Below are 21,165 nucleotides of genomic sequence, written 5' to 3'. Positions count from 1 at the left end.
TGTGAGACCATGTCAACAGGGGAAGTCCAAAGTCAGAAAGCAGAAATTGAGTGGCCATGCTTTGAACTTGCACTTGAACACTAAGCAATGGCTTGGCTTCCACCTCTGCCATCCTGTGTTACATCAGGGGGCCCATGCCTGTTGGCATCAAGCCAACCAGCACTTCCTTGTAGGAGAGCAAGGTGCCTAGTTTGTCTATTGACCACAGTGAGGTTGGAGCTTAACCTACAGAATGCTGGATTCTGACTTAAAGTACATAACATGGAAACTGATTTCACTCTTGTTTATGAGCCCAAGTGTAATCAATTTGTATTTATGATCAGTTAGTTAATATTTTAATTGAGTCTGGATACCATGGCTTATATTTCACAGGAATTATCTTAGCAAAAGTGCTTGCTGTTCATTATGTTTGCAGTACTATCATGGGTAACTTGTGGTTCATCTTGAAACTTCATTCCTCAGTAAGTGACTCTGCAGTTGATCATTAATTAATGTGAATTGGACCCATGTGTTTCTGTATTCAGTCATATTGAAGAATCATCAATAGAGTATAGAACCATGAGTATCAATAGAGTATAGATCAAAATAAACAGAGGTAAAACAAACAGTTGATATATTTGTTTGTGTGCCCATGTGTGTTGTGCACTGGGGGTGGGGGGAGAAAGGCAAAGCAAAACAAATTTATTTGTTTTGGATCTAAGACAGTACTTCCTGTACATCAGCTGACTGAGTGGTGTCACAACAACAACCTTGCACTCACTGCCAGCAACAGTAAGGAATTGATTGTGGACTTCAAGAAGGGGAAATCAGGAGAACGAACGCACACCAGTCCTCATTGAGAGATCAGCAGTGGAAAAAGTGAGCAGTTTCAAGTTCCTGCATGTGAACAGTTTGGAGGATCTTTCCTGGGTGCAACATATTGATGCAATCACAAAGAAGGCTCACCAGCAGCTCTACTTCATTAGGACTTTGAGGACATTTGCTATATCACCGAAAACTCTCAAATTTCCGGTGGTGTGCAGGGAAGAACATTCTGACCATTGTATCACAGTCAGACTGCTCTCCACTGCAGAAGACTGCACGAGGCGACAGAGTTGTAGGCTTATCCAGCTTCATCATAAACACAATCTTCCGCACCACTGAACTCGTCTTCAAGAGGTGGTGCCACAGGAAGGTGTCATCCAGCATTAATGATCGTCACTATCAGAGACATGTTCTCTCCTCACTACTAACAGCAGCGAGGAGGTAGACGAGACTGAAAACCCACGCTTAATTACCTAGGAACAACTTTTTCCCCTCTGTCATTAGATTTCAGAATGGTCTATGAACAGGTGAACACAATCTCATTATTTCTTTTTTTTTTAAAGCTAGTTATTTGTACTTCGGGGTTAATGTTACGTATTTGTACTTTGCTGCTACCACAAAGCCATAGATTTCACATCATATAAGTTGGTGACAATAAACCTGATTCTGATTCTATATTCTGAAGTGATCAATCTAACAGATGAAACCTAGGTTTTTGGTGACTGTAAGGCTATGTGCTGCCAATTAGGAGTCATGTTCTTTAAAAAATATCTTCCAGTTGTATATATCAATCTTACTGTTTTCTCTTTGTGTTGAGTGAGTAGCAGAATGGTTTTTCCAAGTTAAAACACTTCTCTTATGTAGGAATCTCTATTATGCCCAAGCAGATATGAGTTGTTCATCCTTGCCCTGTAAAACGACTCTAATGTTGTAGTTGTGGGCAGCTGTGAGTTCTGTGCCAGTATAGTTCTGACAGTAGAAAATATACCATACAATAATGATACCAGGCTGCTTCAAGTAATCTCCAGTATAAGTCTGAATTTATTTGGGGACTGCCAAACTGAATAATAATTATCCATCTTTATTTAAAGATGGAAATGATAATTCTGCTGCTTCAAAACTGTATACTGTAGGTGTTAAATGTTTTGCCAAATGTTTCTTGACTCTGTGCTGCCTTGTTCTGGATAAACCTAATTTACAAAATTGCAATCATTGTTGTTGAGGATTGATATTACTAACTTCTTCTGGAGGATATTTTGTTAAGAATTTTCCAAAGGCTTTCAAAACAGAAGTTCCCTAAATTGGTGAGGATTTTGATGATTTACTTACAGACCATGATCTTAGAGATCAACTGGTGTAGTTATTCTGAAAAGCTGTCAGTTCCATAATGTCAACAACTGTCTTTTAATCCTCACAAATCTCTGCAGTAGTGAGAATGCTGGACCTTTTTAGAACACTTGAAAGATGATTAGGAATATTTAAATCAAGATTATATTAATGTAGATGAACCAAATGCATTATTTTGTAAATTAGCAAAATTTTTTTTTAATCCCCTTTTAAAAATGGAATCAGAAGGGAAGTTGGAGTTGCAGGACTAGAAATTGGTGTAGAATAGCATGGTTCTTGGTGCTAATATCATTTTTGGTTTCTGCAAAAAAAAAAATCAGCATTTGAGACATCTGTTTGTTTACTGCTAAAAACAAGTACAAAATCATGAATTGCACAATTTTTGATGAACCTTCGAGTAACTTCACACATGGGCTGTCCCCAGCCCACCCTTGGCTATGTTGGTTGTTAATGCAAATGATGCATTTCACCGTATGTTTCGATGTATACGCGACATATAAATTTGAATCCTCCACTACTTTGCTGAGCAAAAACAACAAATGAAGGACACTAGCTCTTAGAGGTCACAGCATCTTCCCTCAGGCTGTGAGACAAATGAGCACCCTGTCACCACCGAGGACTTGTCACTTGGACAGCGAGCTGTTTACTGTTTACATGCGCCGTGCATTTTGAATTACATTTTAATCACTTTATTTATGGTAATATTTTGTTTTGTGTTCTGTGTATGATTTATACTTTGTTGGTGCACCTTGGTCTGGTTGTATTTATGTGTAGTCAGATGAAAACAGCCTTGAACTTGATTCCCAATGACTACTGTGGATGAGAAAGAAACTTCAACACAGTGCACACAGCTACCTCGTTCACTTAAGGGGAATCCTGTGAGGAGGCTATTGTGCACCAGGACAACAAAACATCAACTAGGAAGACCCTGGAGTCTGGAAGGAGTGGTTCTGGAAGATTCCTCCAGAACTGATAATACTGCAGAACGGAACATTGGAAGAATAATTTTCACGTCATGTTGTTAGGTCATTATAACCTGCTGTTTATACATATAGATGGAGATCCTCATAGGAAAATGTGTTTACTGCAGCTATCTTGAGATTTCTTTCAATGAGATGTCAGGGGAGGAAAAGCTGTGCTGCTGTAGCTGGCTCCTCATGTCATCGGTGTGAGGATTCATTCAGTTATGTGTTATGATCAGAACAAGTGGACCAGTAAAGCAGAATATTGATGATGTCCTCTGTGTTTCTGTGCTTGATTGTCAGTCAACTACGTTTGTACATTGGTAAGAATGACTGGAGTGGAGAGAGGGTCATTTAGCTTGCATTGGAGGCTCCTCTCCTAAAATCTCTCATGGCTGAGCCAATACTGCTCCTCCCTTGTACAGCTTAGGGAGATACAGCTTTAGACGCTGAGCAGGAAAGAAGTTAACTGGGAGTTAATAACTGAGGTCTCCATTATTGTTTAGAAAAAATGTGGTGGCAGTCGAGTTGAGAATCATTGTAAACTTGATCTAATCGGGTAGAGCAGCCTGGGTATGAGAGTGCGTCTAAAGATGCCAGCACATGAGAACATAAGAAATGGCACAAATCTAGGTACTACAGCCACTCAAGCCTGTTCTACCATTCGGTACAATCATGATTGATCCTATTTTTGCCCCAGAACCGCTTTTGACTCCCAAATGGTGCCCCTGTTGTTTCGTTTTTTTAACGTGTTTCACTATCAGAGTTGCATGAGCTGTCTCTAAGGATTCTCACAGGGAGGCTTTTGACCGATAAGCATGTATTTGCTTCCTGCCATGAGGTCTTTGTCCCACCCTGGTGAAGGCTGCAGTGCAGTGATATGATTAATCAGGGGATAACTTAGATTGCCAGCTAAATGTCAAACATGCTATCTATTAGTTTAAACAAATTCTGTGAACTTTGGAAAGCACTTAAGCAGTCTGCAGTGAGTGCTGAAGTTTCCAGTTAGGTTTCTCAATGTCAGCAGAATGTCAATTTAAACAGCTCAAAAAAAGTATTTAAATAATTTGTTGTGAATTAATATATAACACAAAGTATTATTGGAACTAAATTTAAATGAATATAGTATCTCCTTCAATTCTAAGTACTCCGTACTGTTAGTTCTTCATTCCATAACAGGGGTTCCTGAACATTTTATGCAGTGGACCATTAACTGAGGGGTTTTGTGGACCCCAAAATAGTAACTCCTATTCAAGAATATGCCTGAAGTGCTTGCAATTCTAATGGCATGTTTAGAATTAAAGAGTAATGAACTAGGTGAATGCATTCAACTAAGTGGAACTGTACTGTCAACACTAGTAAGAGTTGGGTTAATACTATAATTTTATTTCAGCAAAAGGTCATACATCAGAAAAACTCACTGCTCAATTTCACCTGTACTTGCTTGTTACTAGTCTTGTGAAGCATGAAGATGAATGTTTTAAACCTGAAGAATGCCCTTGTCTGTGGAAAGGAAAGGAGTATTTTCCTGGCGATGTAGTAAAATCACCTTGCTATATCTGGTGAGTGAGTCATCCATTAATGTGTTCATTTGCCATTCCTAATATTGGAAATTCTTTGTGATAATTCCTTGTTGTCACCACATGTCTCCTTCCCTGTCTGAATTGATAGCTCTTTGATGCATGGCATGTGCTACCTTGACTTTGATAATAATATATCATAAATGCAATAAAAATCCAATTATCATTACCTTCAAATAAAGTGCACAAGGAATATTGTAAAATACAACATTTGATAACCAAATTTCAAATTTTGAGAATAGGAGAAGGAGGGATTTGGTGGTCTTTGCATAACCCTAACAAATCAGGCACATCATTAGCTGATTCTATAACACAAGAAAGAATTCTAAAATTAAGATTGAATTTTGTTGGAGTGCTCCACAAAAGTTTATGCAGGAAATATAAGGCTAGTAATGTCCTCATTTTCATTCTTAGTATCCCTCTGCTTTCTAAATTGTTCATGCAGATTCTCTTTTATATGTAAGAAATCTAACTTCTAAATGTAAGCACAGTACCTTGATGAATATATACTTAAAGTCTGTGAACCGGTCACCAGGATGTAAGTAAAATAGAAAACCTAAAAATACTTATGATGAGCCAAGAAATGTCAAAGGGTCAGCTTGGCTCTTCGGTCGGGGGAAACATCCATCTTGCATTGAGCTTGTCATGCCTTTAATGATATTCTAAGTGCAGAAGAGGTCTCCACTCATTGTACTAAGCTGTAGAGAATACAGACCCAATCTATCTGATCTTTGCCCATAAGGCATTCTTGCCATGACTGGAACCAGTCCAGTAAATATTTGCTGCACTATTTGAATGGCAAATGCATCCTTTGTTAGGTAAGGAAACTTAAAATTGTGTACAGTTCTTTGGGTATAATCGGATCAAGGTGCTATACTGTTGCACAGTGCTTTCTTACTCCAACCAAATTTCTCTTTATGGAAAATCTCCTCCATACACTGAATCCCATGAAATTTAGCATTGTATGGAAATATGGGAATACAATATTTAGTCCCTCAGCCAAATCGTTGATATTATTGTGTATCTCTTCTTGAGAAAGATCTGTTTATTCTGAGTTTTTCTGTCCAATAACCAAATTTCTATCTGTTCTAGTATATAACTTCTGATATCAGTTCTCTAATCATGCTAATCAGTTTCCACTTTGAATCATTACAGTCCCCAATTAACTGAATCTTTCTTTCTTTTCCATGACCTCCTAAAAGTTTCCGATACCCACAAGTCCTTTATAGGTGCTTGAAAACACATGCTGGTCTTCAATAGCACCAGTAAATATCAGCTTACTATTTCAAAGATTTTTTTCCAGCAAAAACAGCTTCATTGTTTAAAAAAAGATCTAGTTTATCACTGAGTACTCTTACAGCAGATGACAATGTGACAACTGCACATAGTTAAGAGTTTTGTTCTAATGTATAATATACGCAAATTTGTATAACTGTAAGGCTGCCCTGATCTGACAGCAGCAAAAAATGATTATTCTTGATTAAGTACTGTTATTTCTGAATTAAGAAACGTTTATTAATTCTAATTAAAAGTTTATGTTGGTGATCAGAATCCATAGTGTAGAAAAAGTGAAGATGCTTATAAGTGTCATTGCACATGAACTTCAGTCTTGCATTTAGGAGCCTCATGTACATGTTAAGGAGAGTTCGTTCTAGATTTTAAAAAAAGTATTTTATTTCAAGCAGTGAAAAGTTGAATGTATTTTCCTTCATGGTAATGCATGCGCATGCTTATTGGAAAAATGTTCTTTAGTGTTTGCCAGAAGGGAACGTTCCAATGCACATTCCATCCTTGTCCTTCAATGTGTACAGCATATGGGGACCGTCATTTCAAGACTTTTGATGGAGTCCATTATGATTTTATAAGCAGTTGCATGGTTTACCTTGTTAAGGTGAGAGTTCTAATGCAATAGCATTTCTTTAAAAAGAGTATTGATTTCGCAAGTTAATTACATAAGTAGTCTGAAGAACCCACCTGCTTCAAGTGGGCTTTAAGTATACTGGTGTTTAAGAAGAATGTAGTAACCTGCCTCAATGACTGTCATCCAGTAGCTCTTACATCCGCAGTGATGAAGTGTTTTGAGAGGATGGTGATGTAATATATCAACTTCTGCCCGAGAATCAACTTGGATCCGCTCTAATTTGCCTACTGGTATGGCAGGTCCACAGCAGATGCTATCTCATTGGCTCTTCACTGAACCCTGGAACATCTGGACAGTGAATGTGTATACATCAGGATGCTCTTTCTTGACTACAGCTTGGCATTCAATACTATCATCCCCTCAAATCTATGCAATAAGCTTCAAGACTTTGGCCTCAATACCTCCTTAGACAATTGGATGCTCAATTTCCTCACTTGCAAATCTAGTCAGTTCGAATTGGTAACAACATCTCCTCATGATCTCCATCATTTTGCACTACAAGATTGTGTGCAAACCCCCCCCCCGCCCTACACTTATGACTATGAGACTAAGAAGAGCCATATTTAAGTTTGCCAACAACACCATTGTCATAGGCTGAATCAAAGGTAGTGGTGAATCAGTACGTAGGAGGGAGATTGAAAATCTGGCTGAGTGGTGGCAGAGCAACAACAACATCTTACTCAATGTCGGCAAGATCAAGGAGCTGCTAATTGACTTCAGGAGGAGGAAACCAGAGGTCCATAAGCCAGTCCTTATTGAAGGATCAGAGGTGGAGAGGGTCAGCAACTTTAACTTCCTCTGTGCTACTGTTTCAGAGGATTTGTCTTACGAACTTCTATTAATGTGTCGTGAAGAGTATATTGACTGAATGCATCATAGGCTAGTATGGAAACACAATAAGATATAGGAGCAGAATTAGGCCATTTGGCCCATCAAGTCTTCTCCACCAATTTGTCATGACTGATTCACTTCTTCTCTCAGCCCCAAACACCTGCCTTCTTCCAGTATCCCTTCATGCCCTGACGAATCAAGAATATATCAAACTCTGCTTTAAATATAATTGGCCTTCACAGCTGCCTGTGGCAAAGATTCACCACTCCCTGGCTAAAGAAATTCCTCCTCATCTCCGTTCTAAAAGGATGCCCCTTGATTCTGAGCCTGTGTCCTCTGGTCTTAGGCGCTCCCACCATAGGAAACATCTTCTCCACATCCACTCTATCAAAGCCTTTCACCATTAGATAGGTTTCAATTAGTTTACCCTTCGTTCTTCTGAATTCTAATGAATACAGGTCCACAACCATCAAATGACAAACCATTCCATCCTGGAATCACTTCCGTGTGCCTTCTTTGAACCCCCTCCAGTTTCAGCACACTCTTTCTAACATAAGTGGCCCAAAACTGCTCCAAGTGAGGCCTCACCAGTGCTTTATAAAGTCTCAACATTACATCTTTGCTTGTATATTCTAGTCCTCTTGAAATGGATGCTAACATCGCATTTGCCTTCCTCACCACAGACTCAACCTGTAAAGTAATCTTTAGGGAATCCCGCACAAGGATTCACAAGTTCTTTGCACCGTAGTTTTTGTATTTTCTCTCCATTTAGAAAATAGTCTACCCGTTCATTTCTTCTACCGAAGTGCATGACCATACACTTCCTGACACTCTGTTCCATCTGCCACTTCTTTGCCCAAAATCCTAATCTGTCTAAGTCCTCCTGTGGTTTCTCTACTTCCTCAAAACTGTGATATTATGATCACTTTCTCCTCAGGGTTCTTAGACCTTAAGCCCTCTAATCAATTTTGGTTCATTGCACAACACCCAATCCAGACTAGCTGATCCCCTAGTGGGCTCAACTACAAACTCTTCTAAGAAGCAATCTCATAGGCATTCTAGAAATTCCCTCTCTTGGAATCCAGCACCAACCTGATTTTCTCAATCTACCTGCATATTGAAATTCCTTATGACTATTGTGACATTGCCCGATTGGCATGCTTTTTCTATCTCCCATTATAATTTGTGACCACATCCTTACTACTGTTTAGGGGTCTGTATATAACTCCCATCAGGGTCTTTTTACTCTTGCAATTCAGCTCAATCCACAATGATTCAACACCCTCCGACCCTATGTCACCTCTTTCTAATGATCGGAATTCAGTTTTTACCAATAGAGCAACACCACCCCCTCTGACTTCCTACCTGCCCTTTCGATACAGTGTGTATCTATCCTTAGGCATTAAGCTCCAAGCTAAAATATTCTCTCAACCATAATTCAGTGATGCCTACAACATCATACCTGCTAATCTGTAAATGTGCTACAAGTTCATCAACCTTATTTTCTATTCTGCGTGCATTCAAATACAATACCTTAAGTCCTGTATTCTCCTGTTTCAATTTTGTCCACCTTTTATGTTGCAAGTCATCCTGTTGACTGCAATTTTGCCCTATCATCAGCCTCTCCTTGCTAGGGTCTCACTACACATTGCCTCTGTTTGTAAATCTCATCTTCAGCACTATCACTTCGGTTTCCATCCACCTGCCAAATTCGTTTCAATCCACCCGAACAACTCTAGCAAACCTGCTTGTAAGGATATTGGACCTCCTCGAGTTCAGGTGTAACCCGTCCCTTTAGAACAGGTTATACCTTCCCCAGAAGTGATCCCAATGAACCATAAGTCTGAAGCCCTGTCCCCTGCACCAGTTCCTCGCATTCACCTGCCGAATCATCCTGTTCTTACCCTCAGTGGCATGTGACACAGGCAGCAATCCAGAGATTACTACCCTGGGGGTCCTGTTACTCAGCTTTCTACCTAGTTCTCTTAAAATCCTTTTTCAGGACCTTCTACCTATGTCATTGGTGCCAATATGTGCCAAGACTTTTGACTGCTCACCCTCACTCTTGAGAATGCCGTGGACCTGATCTGAGACATCTTTGACCCTGGCACCAGGGAGGCAGCATACCTTTTGGGGGTCTCTATTGTGCCCACAGAACCTCTTCTCTGTTCCTCTGACTATGAAATCGACCCTACACTCCTCTTCACCTCTCTGCTCTTCTGAGCCACAGCACCAGACTCAGTGCCAGAGACCCAGTCACTGTGGCTCCTCCCATCCCGATAGGCCATCCTCCTCAATGGTATCTAAAGTTATTTATTTACTATTGAGGGGAACGGCTACAGGTGTACTCTGCACTGGCTGTCCATTTCCCTTCCTTCTCCTGACAGTCACCCATTTCCCTGTCTCTGGCAACGTAGGGGCACCTACCTTCCTGTAGCTCTTGTTTATCACCTCCTCCTTCTCTCGTATGAGTCAAAGGTCATCAAGCTGCAGCTCCAGTTTCTTAGCACTGTCTCTTAGAAGATGCAGCTTGGAACACCTGGTGCAGATGTGTTTATCTGGGAGACTGGAGGTCTCCCAGACTTCCCACATCTCATACACAGTACAAAACACTGTCCCTGGAGCCATTCTAATACTATGCCCTGATAGATGAGGAATGAACAAATAAGAACACAGAGAGAGTAGCTCTCTTTATGCACCCCTGATGTGGATTGCTCAGCTCAGAGAAAACTGGCATGAAGCTCTGCTTTTTAAATCTTGAATGTGGACCTGACTGAAAGATTGCTCGTTTTCCAGTGCCTCTTGCTGACTGGTCTCTCCTCAACTCAGAGAAGCTGCAAGTGAAATTCTATCTTTAAAATCTTGAACGCCATCCTGATTAAAATGTAACTCTTTTTATGCACCCCTAACATGGATTATCCAACACCAATGGCCTTGACAGAAAATCATGCAAAAAGTGGTGATATAGCTTAGTCCATCATGGGTAAAGCGCTGCCCACCATTGAGTACATCTACTCGGAGCATTGTCGCAGGAAAGCAGCATCCATCATCAGTGACCCCCACCACCCAGGTCATACTCCCTTCTCTCTGCTGCCATCAGGAATCACATCACCAGGTTCAGAACCAGTTATTACCCCTCAAACATCTTGTTCCTGAACCAGTGGGAATAGCTTCACTCAACTTCACTTGCCCCATCACTGAACTGTTCCCAAAATCTGTGGACTCACTTTCAAGGACTCTTCGTCTCATCTTCTCAATATTTATTGCTTATATATTATCATTATTTCTTTTTTTTCTTTCTTTTTGTATTTGCACAGTCTTCTGCACGCTGGTTGTTGGCCCTGTTGGTGGGGTCTTTCATTGATTCTATTATGGTTATTGGATTTAATGAGTATGTCTGCAAGAAAATGAATCTCAGGGTTGTATATGGTGTCCCTGTTAGTAACATTTATTGTTTTATTTTAAAGTATGCATACGTCCATATATCAACACTTTAGAATATTTGGGCACTAAATTACAGCCTATGACAGTACTGTATGATCCTTTCGTGCTTGGGGGAGAAGTTGTGATGGTATCCTCATTCTACTCTTTGAGTTCTCTCCTAGGTCTTCTACAGTTTCTGGTTGAATCCTCTTTATATTTCCATTCGATGCCCTGTCTGTGATAGTAATTTATTGTAGGGAAATGTTTTGCACAAACTCTTTATTAAATGACATTCTCAGCCCAAATGTTGGCAGTTTATTCACTTACACAGATTCTTCCAGACCTGCTGAGTTTCAAAACAGTCCAAAACAGTAAAAATGCAGGAATTGACACTTTTTGTTGTGTTTCAGACAACAGTGGATAAGGAAGCACTTGTGGAGAGAAAAAAAAACAACTTAACATTTTAGTTCAAATATGCTCCCATGAAACTTGCTGTGTTATATCAACATTTCTTGGGTTTATTTTAAACTTCTAGCGTTTGCTGTACAGTATTTCATTTTTGTATAATTAGTAATATCTAATTTTTTGAGTTTTCTAGGATGTACTATACTAGAACATCAGAGCATTCTGCCATCATTAGAGTAGCTCATTCTTTGAGCAAAACCAAAACCAGCAAACAGGAACATTTTTGCATGAATTGCAAACTAATTCATGATATCTGACATGCATTTCTTTCTTTTTAAATCTTTTTATTAAATTAGTACACAAAAAGTAAACCATGTAGACACTAATACACTGTTGCAATATAAATTTGCAGGAGATATTAATACACAAAAAAAGTTAGTACAAACAGAGCAGTTTAGATATAAAATAACAAGGTAATATAATAATATACTAATTTTCCATACATATCAGTAAAGAGAGGAAAAAACCCAAAAAAGACCCCCCAAAAAAATCCACCGTGCAACTAATCTAAAAAGCAAAGCAAAGCAATGGGCTAACTAGGTAACAAGTAGACTTAAACAACTTAAAACAATCACTTCCTCAAACCCGACCTCCATTAAAAACTCTTAAAAAGGCAAGAAGGGAATGTAAATATGGGCAAAGAGAAAAAAAAATTACATTAAATGAAAATGTTGAATAAAAGGTCTCCAAGTCTGTTCAAATTTAACTGAAGTATCATAAAGATTACTTCTAATTTTCTCCAAATTTAAACATAGTATCATCTGAGAAAACCAAAAGAACGTAGTTGGGGCATTAATCTCCTTCCAATGTTGTAAAATACATCTTTTCGCCATTAAAGTAAGAAATGCAATCATTCTACGGGCTGAAGGGGAAAGATTACTGGAAATTTTAGCTAATCCAAAGATAGCGGTAATAGGATGGGGAGAAATATCTATATTCAATACCTTTGAAATAATATTAAAAATGTCTTTCCAAAAAGTTTCCAAAGTAGGACAGGACCAAAACATATGAGTTAAGGAGGCTACCTCCCCATGACATCTGTCACAAGGAGGATTGATATGAGAATAAAAACGAGCTAATTTATCTTTAGACATATGTGCTTTATGAACAACTTTAAATTGAATTAGGGAATGTTTGGAACAGATAGAGGAAGTATTGACTAGTTGTAAAATATGCGCCCAGTCATCTGCGGAAATAATAAAGCCCAATTCCTTTTCCCAATCTGACCTAATCTTATCGAATGGAGCTTTCCTAAGTTTCATGATAGTATTATAAATAATAGCCGTTACACCTTTCCGACATGGCTTAAGGTTAATTATAGTATCTAAGATATATGTAGGAGGTAACGTCGGAAAGGAAGAGAGTGTAGTAACTAGGAAATTTCTAACTTGGAGATATCTAAAAAAATGTATTCTTGGTAAGTTATATTTGTTAGATAATTGTTCAAAAGACATAAGGGAGCCATCTAAAAATAAATCCAAAAACTGTGATATACCATTAGTCTTCCAAATTTGAAAGGCACAGTCAGTGGAAGAGGGAGGGAAGAATATGTTACCTAAAATAGGAATCGCAAGCCCAAATTGATTAAGATCGGAAAATTTTCGGAATTGAAACCAAATACGTAAGGTATATTTAACTATCGGGTTACAAACCTGTTTCAAATCGAAAGGAAGGGAAGAACCTAAAATGGAGCCAAGTACATAACCTTGAGCAGATTGTAATTCCAATGCTACCCATTTAGGAATGGATAGTGTATCTTGGTCAAGTAACCAAAATTTCATGTGTCGAATATTAATTGCCCAATAATAAAATATAAAGTTAGGTAATGCTAAGCCTCCATCTCTCTTAGCTTTCTGTAGATGTATTCTACCCAATCTCGGGTTTTTATTTTGCCAAATAAAAGAAGAAATTTTAGAGTCAACTTTGTCAAAAAAGGATTTTGGAACAAAAATCGGTAGTGCCTGAAATACATATAAAAATTTTGGCAGAATAAACATCTTAACAGCATTAATACGACCAATCAAAGTTAAATAAAGTGGAGACCATTTAAATGAAAGTTGAATAATGTGATCAATTAAGGGTAAGAAATTAGTCTTAAATAAATCCTTATGTTTACAGGTAATTTTAATCCCAAGATCCAAAAAAATGGTTATTAGCCAATTTAAACGGGAGGTTCTGATATAAGGGAACTTGCTTATTAATCGGGAAAAGTTCACTCTTACTGAGATTTAACTTATAACCTGAAAAAAGACTAAATTGTGCTAATAAATCTAAAGCAGCAGGAATAGATTTTTGAGGATTAGAAATATATAAAAGTAAGTCATCAGCATAAAGTGATACTTTATGAGACTTTGAACCACGAGTTATGCCAATAATATTTGGAGATTTTCGAATAGCAATTGCAAGAGGTTCTAATGCAATATCAGATAATAAAGGACTAAGAGGACAACCTTGTCTAGTACCTCGAAAAAGAGGAAGAAAAGGTGAATTTAAAGAGTTAGTACGGACTGAGGCCATAGGAGAATGATATAACAATTTGATCCAGGATATAAATTTCGGGCTGAAATTAAATATTTCAAGCATCTTAAATAAGTAAGGCCATTCGACTCTGTCAAAAGTTTTTTCAGCGTCTAAGGAAATGACGCATTCAGGATCATTTTGTGACGGGGTATAGACAATGTTTAACAGTGTACGAATGTTATAAAAAGAGTAACGACCTTTAATAAAACCCGTTTGGTCTTCCGAAATAATATAAGGAAGTGCTTTTTCTAATCTGTTTGCTAATAATTTAGAAAAAATTTTAGAGTCAACATTTAATAAGGATATTGGTCTATAAGATGACATGCATTTCTAACTACATGTATTTACAAATATTTTTACTTCTGTCAGAGTATTGGGAGTTTAAACCTGTCTATCACTGCTGAAAATATTGATTGTTATGGGAGTGGCGCCATTTGTAGGAAAACCCTGTCTATCTTTGTTGGAAATACTTTGTTGGTACTTGAAGACGATAGTGGGAACCTGGTAAGTTGCAAACAAACCAATCAGTTATTCAAACTACTTCATTCATTGCATTTAATGATTAGTAAAGATATGCAATTAGTCTGTAATTGCCATAATCTTAAATATTATCTTTTAGTTAAGGTAATTGTAATATAAAATTATTGAAGCTTTTAAAATAGAAAATGCCAGAAAAACAGCAGGTTATGTTACATCTGTGGAGAACCAGAGTTTGAAGACCTTTCATGGAAAGTGGGAAAGAAAACAAATTGTTTTAGGGTGGGAAAAGGATGGACAAGACAGAGGGGAAACCATTGACATTGTGAAGCAAGGGTTGCCATGGGAATAACATGTTAAAAGGATAATCTGGTTAATAGGTTACTAAGGACAGTTAGAGTGAGTAAGGATAGTGGAACATGAAAACTATGAAATGCAGAGTGGGAGTGGAGGAATCTCACTAGTAGACTGAATGCAGGTGTTATGCAAAGCAGTCACCAATCCAATAAGGAGACAATATTGTCAACACCAAAGTGCAAGGACCAGTTGGTGCAGAAAGGGAGAAGGATGTGTCGTCTGCAATATACAGGAAGGTGCTGTAAGAAGGGGAGTGTTGTTAGAGATGTAAGGACAGAATGGGAGGGTCCGAAGAAACCAGTCACTTTGAAACGGCGAAAGAAGACAAAACATTCCCTGTGATGAACTTCAGAATTGCGTTTTAACAAGTAAGTATATATAGTGCTAAATTTTTATTAATGTATCTAGTGACCCCAATTGCCTATTACCTCGTTGGGAGTTTAGTCTTATCTATCCAATCCTGCATTCATCTTCTCAGAGTCCTTCCAGCACCTTGGACACAAAACAGATAATACACATATGGAAGGCAGGTATCTTTATCATGATACATTTCCCTGCAGAAGAAATTTCCATACTATGGGATCAAAAGACATCAACACACATCCAGGTTGGACCTATGTGGCAGGTATGCCCTGTTATTTGCAATATTTTAACTTCTAGCTTCCTACTGTGAAAATTATGTATTCTACATGGCTTAGTTAATACCTTAGCAATTATTTGTGTATTATTTACATTTGTTCACTGTAGAACAATCAATAAAATTGATACCTATATATGATTGTATAAAATTATTTTTCTCCTCTTACTCAGGGTAACCTTTCTGGTTTGTGTGGAAATTTCGATATGAAAACAGTCAATGAAATGGTGACTCCGGATTTCATGGAAGCACCAAATCCACAAGAGTTTGGGAATAGCTGGACAGCTATGGAGGTACATAAATACTAGAGAAATTAAACAGCTGGCTTGATTGTGGTAAATGCATATCTTTGGATTCTGAGTAAGATTTAGGAGTAATTTGGCTGAAATTGATGTCTCCAATTATTGAATAATCAAATGACATTCATTATACATGTGCTGGTGAGCCAAAGACTATAAAGTAAAATACAGGGGTATTGAGACCAACTGAAAAATATTAAAGGAAGATTGAAAAGAAGTTCGTTATTTTTTGTAAAGCTTTAACTTACCTTCCCACTTTGGGTACAAAAATGACAACGTAAAACATCTCACTCATTTTACAGATAAAACAGCAATCGGACAATCATACATATCAGAATCAGGTTTAATATCACTGGCGTATGTCATGAAATTTGTTGTTTTGTGGCAGCAGTACATTGCAATAATTGCGTCAACTTATGCACTGTAAATTGTGTGTGCTGGCTTTCATAATTCATGGTGTGCTTTGAAATTATGTCCACAAAAATAACTACTGTATAGGAAGAGATGATGTGAATAAACTCTCTTTAGGATAAAAAACAAGTTAATTATGATGCAAATTTGAGTTGATTTACAGATAAATATTTATTTTGATCTAAATAGTTTAATAAAACTAAAAAGTAAGAAGAGTTTCTTGCACAATGTCTGAAAATGACAGTGATATTTTTGAAACAAATGACTTTGAGGAGCTTGAGAGGGTGGATATGCAAAGGCCTTTCCTCTCGCACTGCACATCCCCGTTTAAAAGCCCACTTAACACCAAGATGACTGTTTTTGCCTCTGAGGGTTGTGAATCTTGCTCCTGCCAGCAGACGCAATATGGAGTCACAATCGTATCAGCTTAATAAGTGGTGAAGCAGATTTAAGGCGTTGAACAGTCCATTGGTATTGATTTATTATTGTCACATGTATTTAAGATACAGTGAAATACTTGTCTTTGCATACAGTTCATACATATCAAATCATTACACAGCTTTGAGGTAGAACAAGATAAAATAATAATAGTGCTAAATAAAGTGTAAAAGCTGCACAGAAAGGCAGTGCAAGATCATAACAAAGTAGATTGTGGAATCAAGAGTCCATTTTGTTGTTGAAGAGATCCGTTCGAGAGTCTGTCCTTGAGCTCGGAGGTACGTGCTTTCAGGCTTTCGCATCTTCTCCCAGGTGAGATGGGAGAAGAGAGAATGTCTGGAGTGGGTGGGATCTTTGATTATGCTGGCTGCTTTGTAACGGCAGTGAGAAATACAGACAGGAGTCCGTAGAGGGGGAGGCTGGTTTCTGTGATGTGCTGAGCAGTGTCCACAACTCTCTGCATTTTTTTGTGGCCACATGCAGAACAGTTGTCATACCAAGCAATTATGCATCCAGATAGAATGCTTCTTATGATGTATTGATAAAACTAGGTAAATATTGATGGGGACTTGCCTCCTTTCAATTTATAGGTGTGCTCTTGCACGATACTACTGACTGTATTGGGACAGTTACAATTCTTTCTATCCCTGCTCTTTTTTCTTTCCCTGACATACTCACATTTGGTGGTACAAACACTCTACCATAAACAAACAGTATTCAGCTTCAGAAGCAATATGTTAGTTTTGTACACTCAGTGGCCACTTTATCAGTTATGCTTGTACACCTGCTCATTAATGCAAATATTAAAGGCATCCGTTAGTCTTGCGAGATCATGGATCTGCGCCTGGAAAGTTGTCACTCTCCAGGGTGCAGGCCTGGGCAAGGTTGCATGGAAGACCAGCAGCTGCCCATGCTGCAAGTCTCCCCTCTCCACAACACCAATGTTGTCCAAGGGAAGGACATTAGGACCCATACAGCTTGGCACTAGTGTCGTCGCAGAGCAATGTGTGATTAAGTGCCTTGCTCAAGGACACAACACGTTCTCTCGGCTGGGGCTCGAACTCACGACCTTCAGGTCGCTAGTCCAATGCCTTAACCACTTGGCCACGTGCCCACACAATGCAAATATATAATCAGCCAATCATGTGGCAGCAAACATTGTCAAGGGCTCATTTGTTGTTCAAACCATATGATCTAGGTAAGTTTGACGGTGGAAAGGTTGTGGTCCCAGACAGGGTGGGTTGAGTATCTCAGAAACTACTGATTCTCTAGGATTTTCATGCACAACAGTCTTCATAGTTTACAGAGAATGGTGTGAAAAAGCAAACGAAAAAAAACATCCAGTGGGTGAAAATGTGTTATTAATGAGAGACGTCAGAGAAGAATGTCCTGCCAGGTTCAAGCTGACAAGAATGTGACCTCAAATAATCACATGTTACAACAGTGCTGTGCAGAAGAACATCGCTGAATGAACAGCACATCAAACCTTGAAGAGGATGGGCTACAGCAGCAGAAGACCATGAACATACACTCAGTGGCCACTTTATTAGGTTCCTGATCCGATTGTATTTTGGTAAAAAAAAATCATTCACATCTTATTTTATTATTTTTTATTCTTTTGACTTGTGTACTTTTCTAATTCCACTTAAATATAACTATGCATTGATCCTTGGCCCTCTGCTTTCTCTCATCCATTCAGACAAGTCACCTGTTTCCCTTTATTGCATTAATCGCACAAATGATATTCTGACTTATTTCTCAGTAAGTTCTCTTCTCCTTGGTTGTTCAGGCTGCCATAACTGAACTTAACAAATCTTCTGTAGGTGAACGCAGGGAGGCCATTTTCAAGACATTAAAAAGTAATATTTTTATATGTATTGTGTACCATTCAGTTAGGTCTTCTGATATATGGTAACAAACTCCAACAAGTTCAGGGTGAATCAAATTATAAGTGCGTTTATTACTTGCAAGGGAAGGTTGACCTCTTTAGTTAAGTTGTTAGGTAGCTTCAATCTTACAGCTCAGAGCAAATCATTTTTATACTTTTACAGAGACCAGTAATTTATCAAATTCATGTCTAAGGTTGTACCATCCCATAATAGCATTCCTTCCTTATCTGCATCCATGGCATCAGTCCATTAATCTTTTGAGGCTTCTTCCCCTCATGACAGCTGTGTCCTATTTCTCTCTGTTGTCATAAACACACACTCACTTCTTTTAAGCCTCCATCCAAGCCTCATCCATTCTCCATGAGTACAGAAATCGAAGTGATTTCAGACAATCATATAATGATACAGTCTCAGAACTTTAGTTAAACGAAGTTCCCTTTTTCTAGTTTGCACCAACAGGTACCTATTTTCAATATCCTCTCCTTAGTCCTGCTATAGTACCCAAAATCATAGAAAAATAGTAGCTGTTATTATGATAGCATTGATTATACTATAATATAGAATAGTTGCCCACCATCATCCCAGCATCCAAAACGGTCTCCATTCACTTCCTGGAGTATTATAGTTATGAAACTGATCTCCCACTTTATTAATCTTTTTTGGTGGCCTCTCAGATAAGATCTGCCATGCGAGTTATGTTTTCTGATTCATCTTATATGTAAGTACAACATTCTTGTCCAATCAGGGCACACGTCTCAGATAAGACAAAGTCCAAATCCATTTGGTTTTTCAATGGGACCACCACTAATTCTGCCGTCAAGTTAGATATTGCTTTCATTTGCTAACTTTTCCATTGCTGATGCCATGTTAATCAGTTCCCGTACTGCTCTATCGCTTGCATAAACAAGTGTTACCTTTCCCAAGGACAACACCAAATCCTTTTACTCTGGGGTTAGCAGTATCATGCAGGGGTATATACCATGCTGTAAAATCTTATTTCCAAAATTATATACCCATCTTCCGCTAGTAATATTCTGGCTGTACCCGTAAGAGGAGAAAGGAGGTCTATGTTTCTGAGTCCCATTATTGTACCAGAAACCAAACGTATCCAGCACCTTGGGCTTGGACCAATTAAAGTAACAATTCAACTCTGCTTCATTGAAGGGCATGGTTAAAAGGGACATACCCATTCCGTCTTGTCCCAGGACAGCCATAAACAAACAATAGCTTGAAACATTGTTCCTGTTTTCATATTCGTAAGCCATTCATAAGAAAGTGTTTGTGGCAGTTAAATCAGTCAGAGAAAGGACAAGAGCTAATCCAACCGCTGTCATGAGGACTCTCAGTGGTTTTATTTTTAGAGTGTTGTTACACTGAGGCATTTATCCATGACGGCTTTTCTCTTACCTTGTTGGCTGTATTGATGACCAGCAATACCTGGAATGGTTGTTCGAATTAAGGTTCCAAACATTTCTTCTTTTTTCAAATGTCTGCACCACCATGTAGTTTCCAGGCTCGATGTTGTGGCACTTAGCATCTGCTGCTTTCCTCCCATAGAGGCTGCTTGACACATTGAGTTTTTCCATAGATTGTTACTTTTAAGTCAAGATCTCTTGGTATTCATGAAAATCCGAAGATTTTCAGGTGAACGTCCATTTAAAAGTGCAGCAAGTTAGCCAGAAAATTGTAGTTCTGTGGAAAGATTAGCTGAACAAAGATTGTTTGCCTTAGAGCAGAGGCAGCTTAAGGGGAACATACCTAAGGTGTATGAAATTATGTGAGGTTTAAAAACAAGCAATGGGAAGGTTCTGTTTCTCTTAGCAGAGTAGTCAGATACCTCTGGATTAATGGTTTTTGTTAGAAGGTTTAGAAGAGACATGAGGGTTCTTCCTCACCAACAGATGGGAATCCACTGCCTTCAAGAGGTAGTAAAAGCAGAAGCACAATTTTCAATAAAAAGTACTTGGATATGTACTTGACAAACCATAACCTGAACAGCTATGGATTTTGGGTTGGAAGATGCAGTGGGGTATTTCTTTCTCAACCAACACAGACCTGTTGAGCTGAATAACTCTATTCTAAGTCATACTATTTATTTAATAATACCATGATTCTAAGAGGCCAGTTTTGCTGGTGCTGGCCGTCTTGCAAATGGCTCCATTTATTTTCGCTTAATATTAATGTCTCACCTGTGTCATGTGCCATTTAAGTATCCGGTTGTAGTCCAGAATTTGCAGCTAGGGTAGGGGAGTAGGCAGGCAGGGGAAATGGTTGGTGAAATAGGTTGGGGGAAAACTGTGTATCCTTTCGAGGACCTTGTATATTATGACAAGGGAATTGTGAGCTGAAATGTGGGGATAGATAACAGGTACAATTTTGAGGCTCCTTCCATCTGATTTAAACTGAACATGGAGAGTTGGAATTAGTTTCAGAATATTTTTAACATTAAGTACTTTCGTGCTCTGAAACTTCAAAACCAGTTTCCCTAAGTATATTGCAGTATATTGTCTATGAGACTATGTTTGAACTATTTTTAATTGAATGTACACCTTATTAATCCTCCTATCAGTGACTTAATTTTTCTTAGTGTGCAAGTAGCCCTGACATCCGTAATCCATGTAACATGAACCCACTCCGTGAGCCATTTGCGAAGAAGGAATGTGGAATTTTGTTGTGTGAGGTGTTCCAGCCCTGCCATCCAGTGGTGAGTTTTTATCCATTCCAGATCTTGAATGACGGATGCTTCAACAGAACAATTACACTCCTTGATCCATTGATGCTTTTCTCCTGTGTCTGATGTTTCT

The 21,165-nt window shown here is 38.5% G+C and overlaps 1 protein-coding gene across 1 annotated transcript in view; it reads left to right on the top strand.

Moving 5' to 3' along the window:
- The window catches only part of otog (otogelin), a 226,232-nt gene that overhangs the window by 98,683 nt on the left and 106,384 nt on the right, over positions 1-21,165 (top strand). The window contains 6 exon segments of the mRNA XM_072271370.1: positions 4,568-4,675; positions 6,446-6,584; positions 14,223-14,357; positions 15,166-15,312; positions 15,498-15,617; positions 20,949-21,065. Coding sequence (XP_072127471.1) covers positions 4,568-4,675; positions 6,446-6,584; positions 14,223-14,357; positions 15,166-15,312; positions 15,498-15,617; positions 20,949-21,065 — 766 coding nt within the window.

The sequence above is a fragment of the Mobula birostris genome, chromosome 11, assembly GCF_030028105.1.
Source record: "Mobula birostris isolate sMobBir1 chromosome 11, sMobBir1.hap1, whole genome shotgun sequence".
Taxonomy (NCBI): Eukaryota; Metazoa; Chordata; class Chondrichthyes; order Myliobatiformes; family Myliobatidae; genus Mobula; species Mobula birostris.
This window is presented reverse-complemented; position numbering and strand designations above follow the sequence as displayed.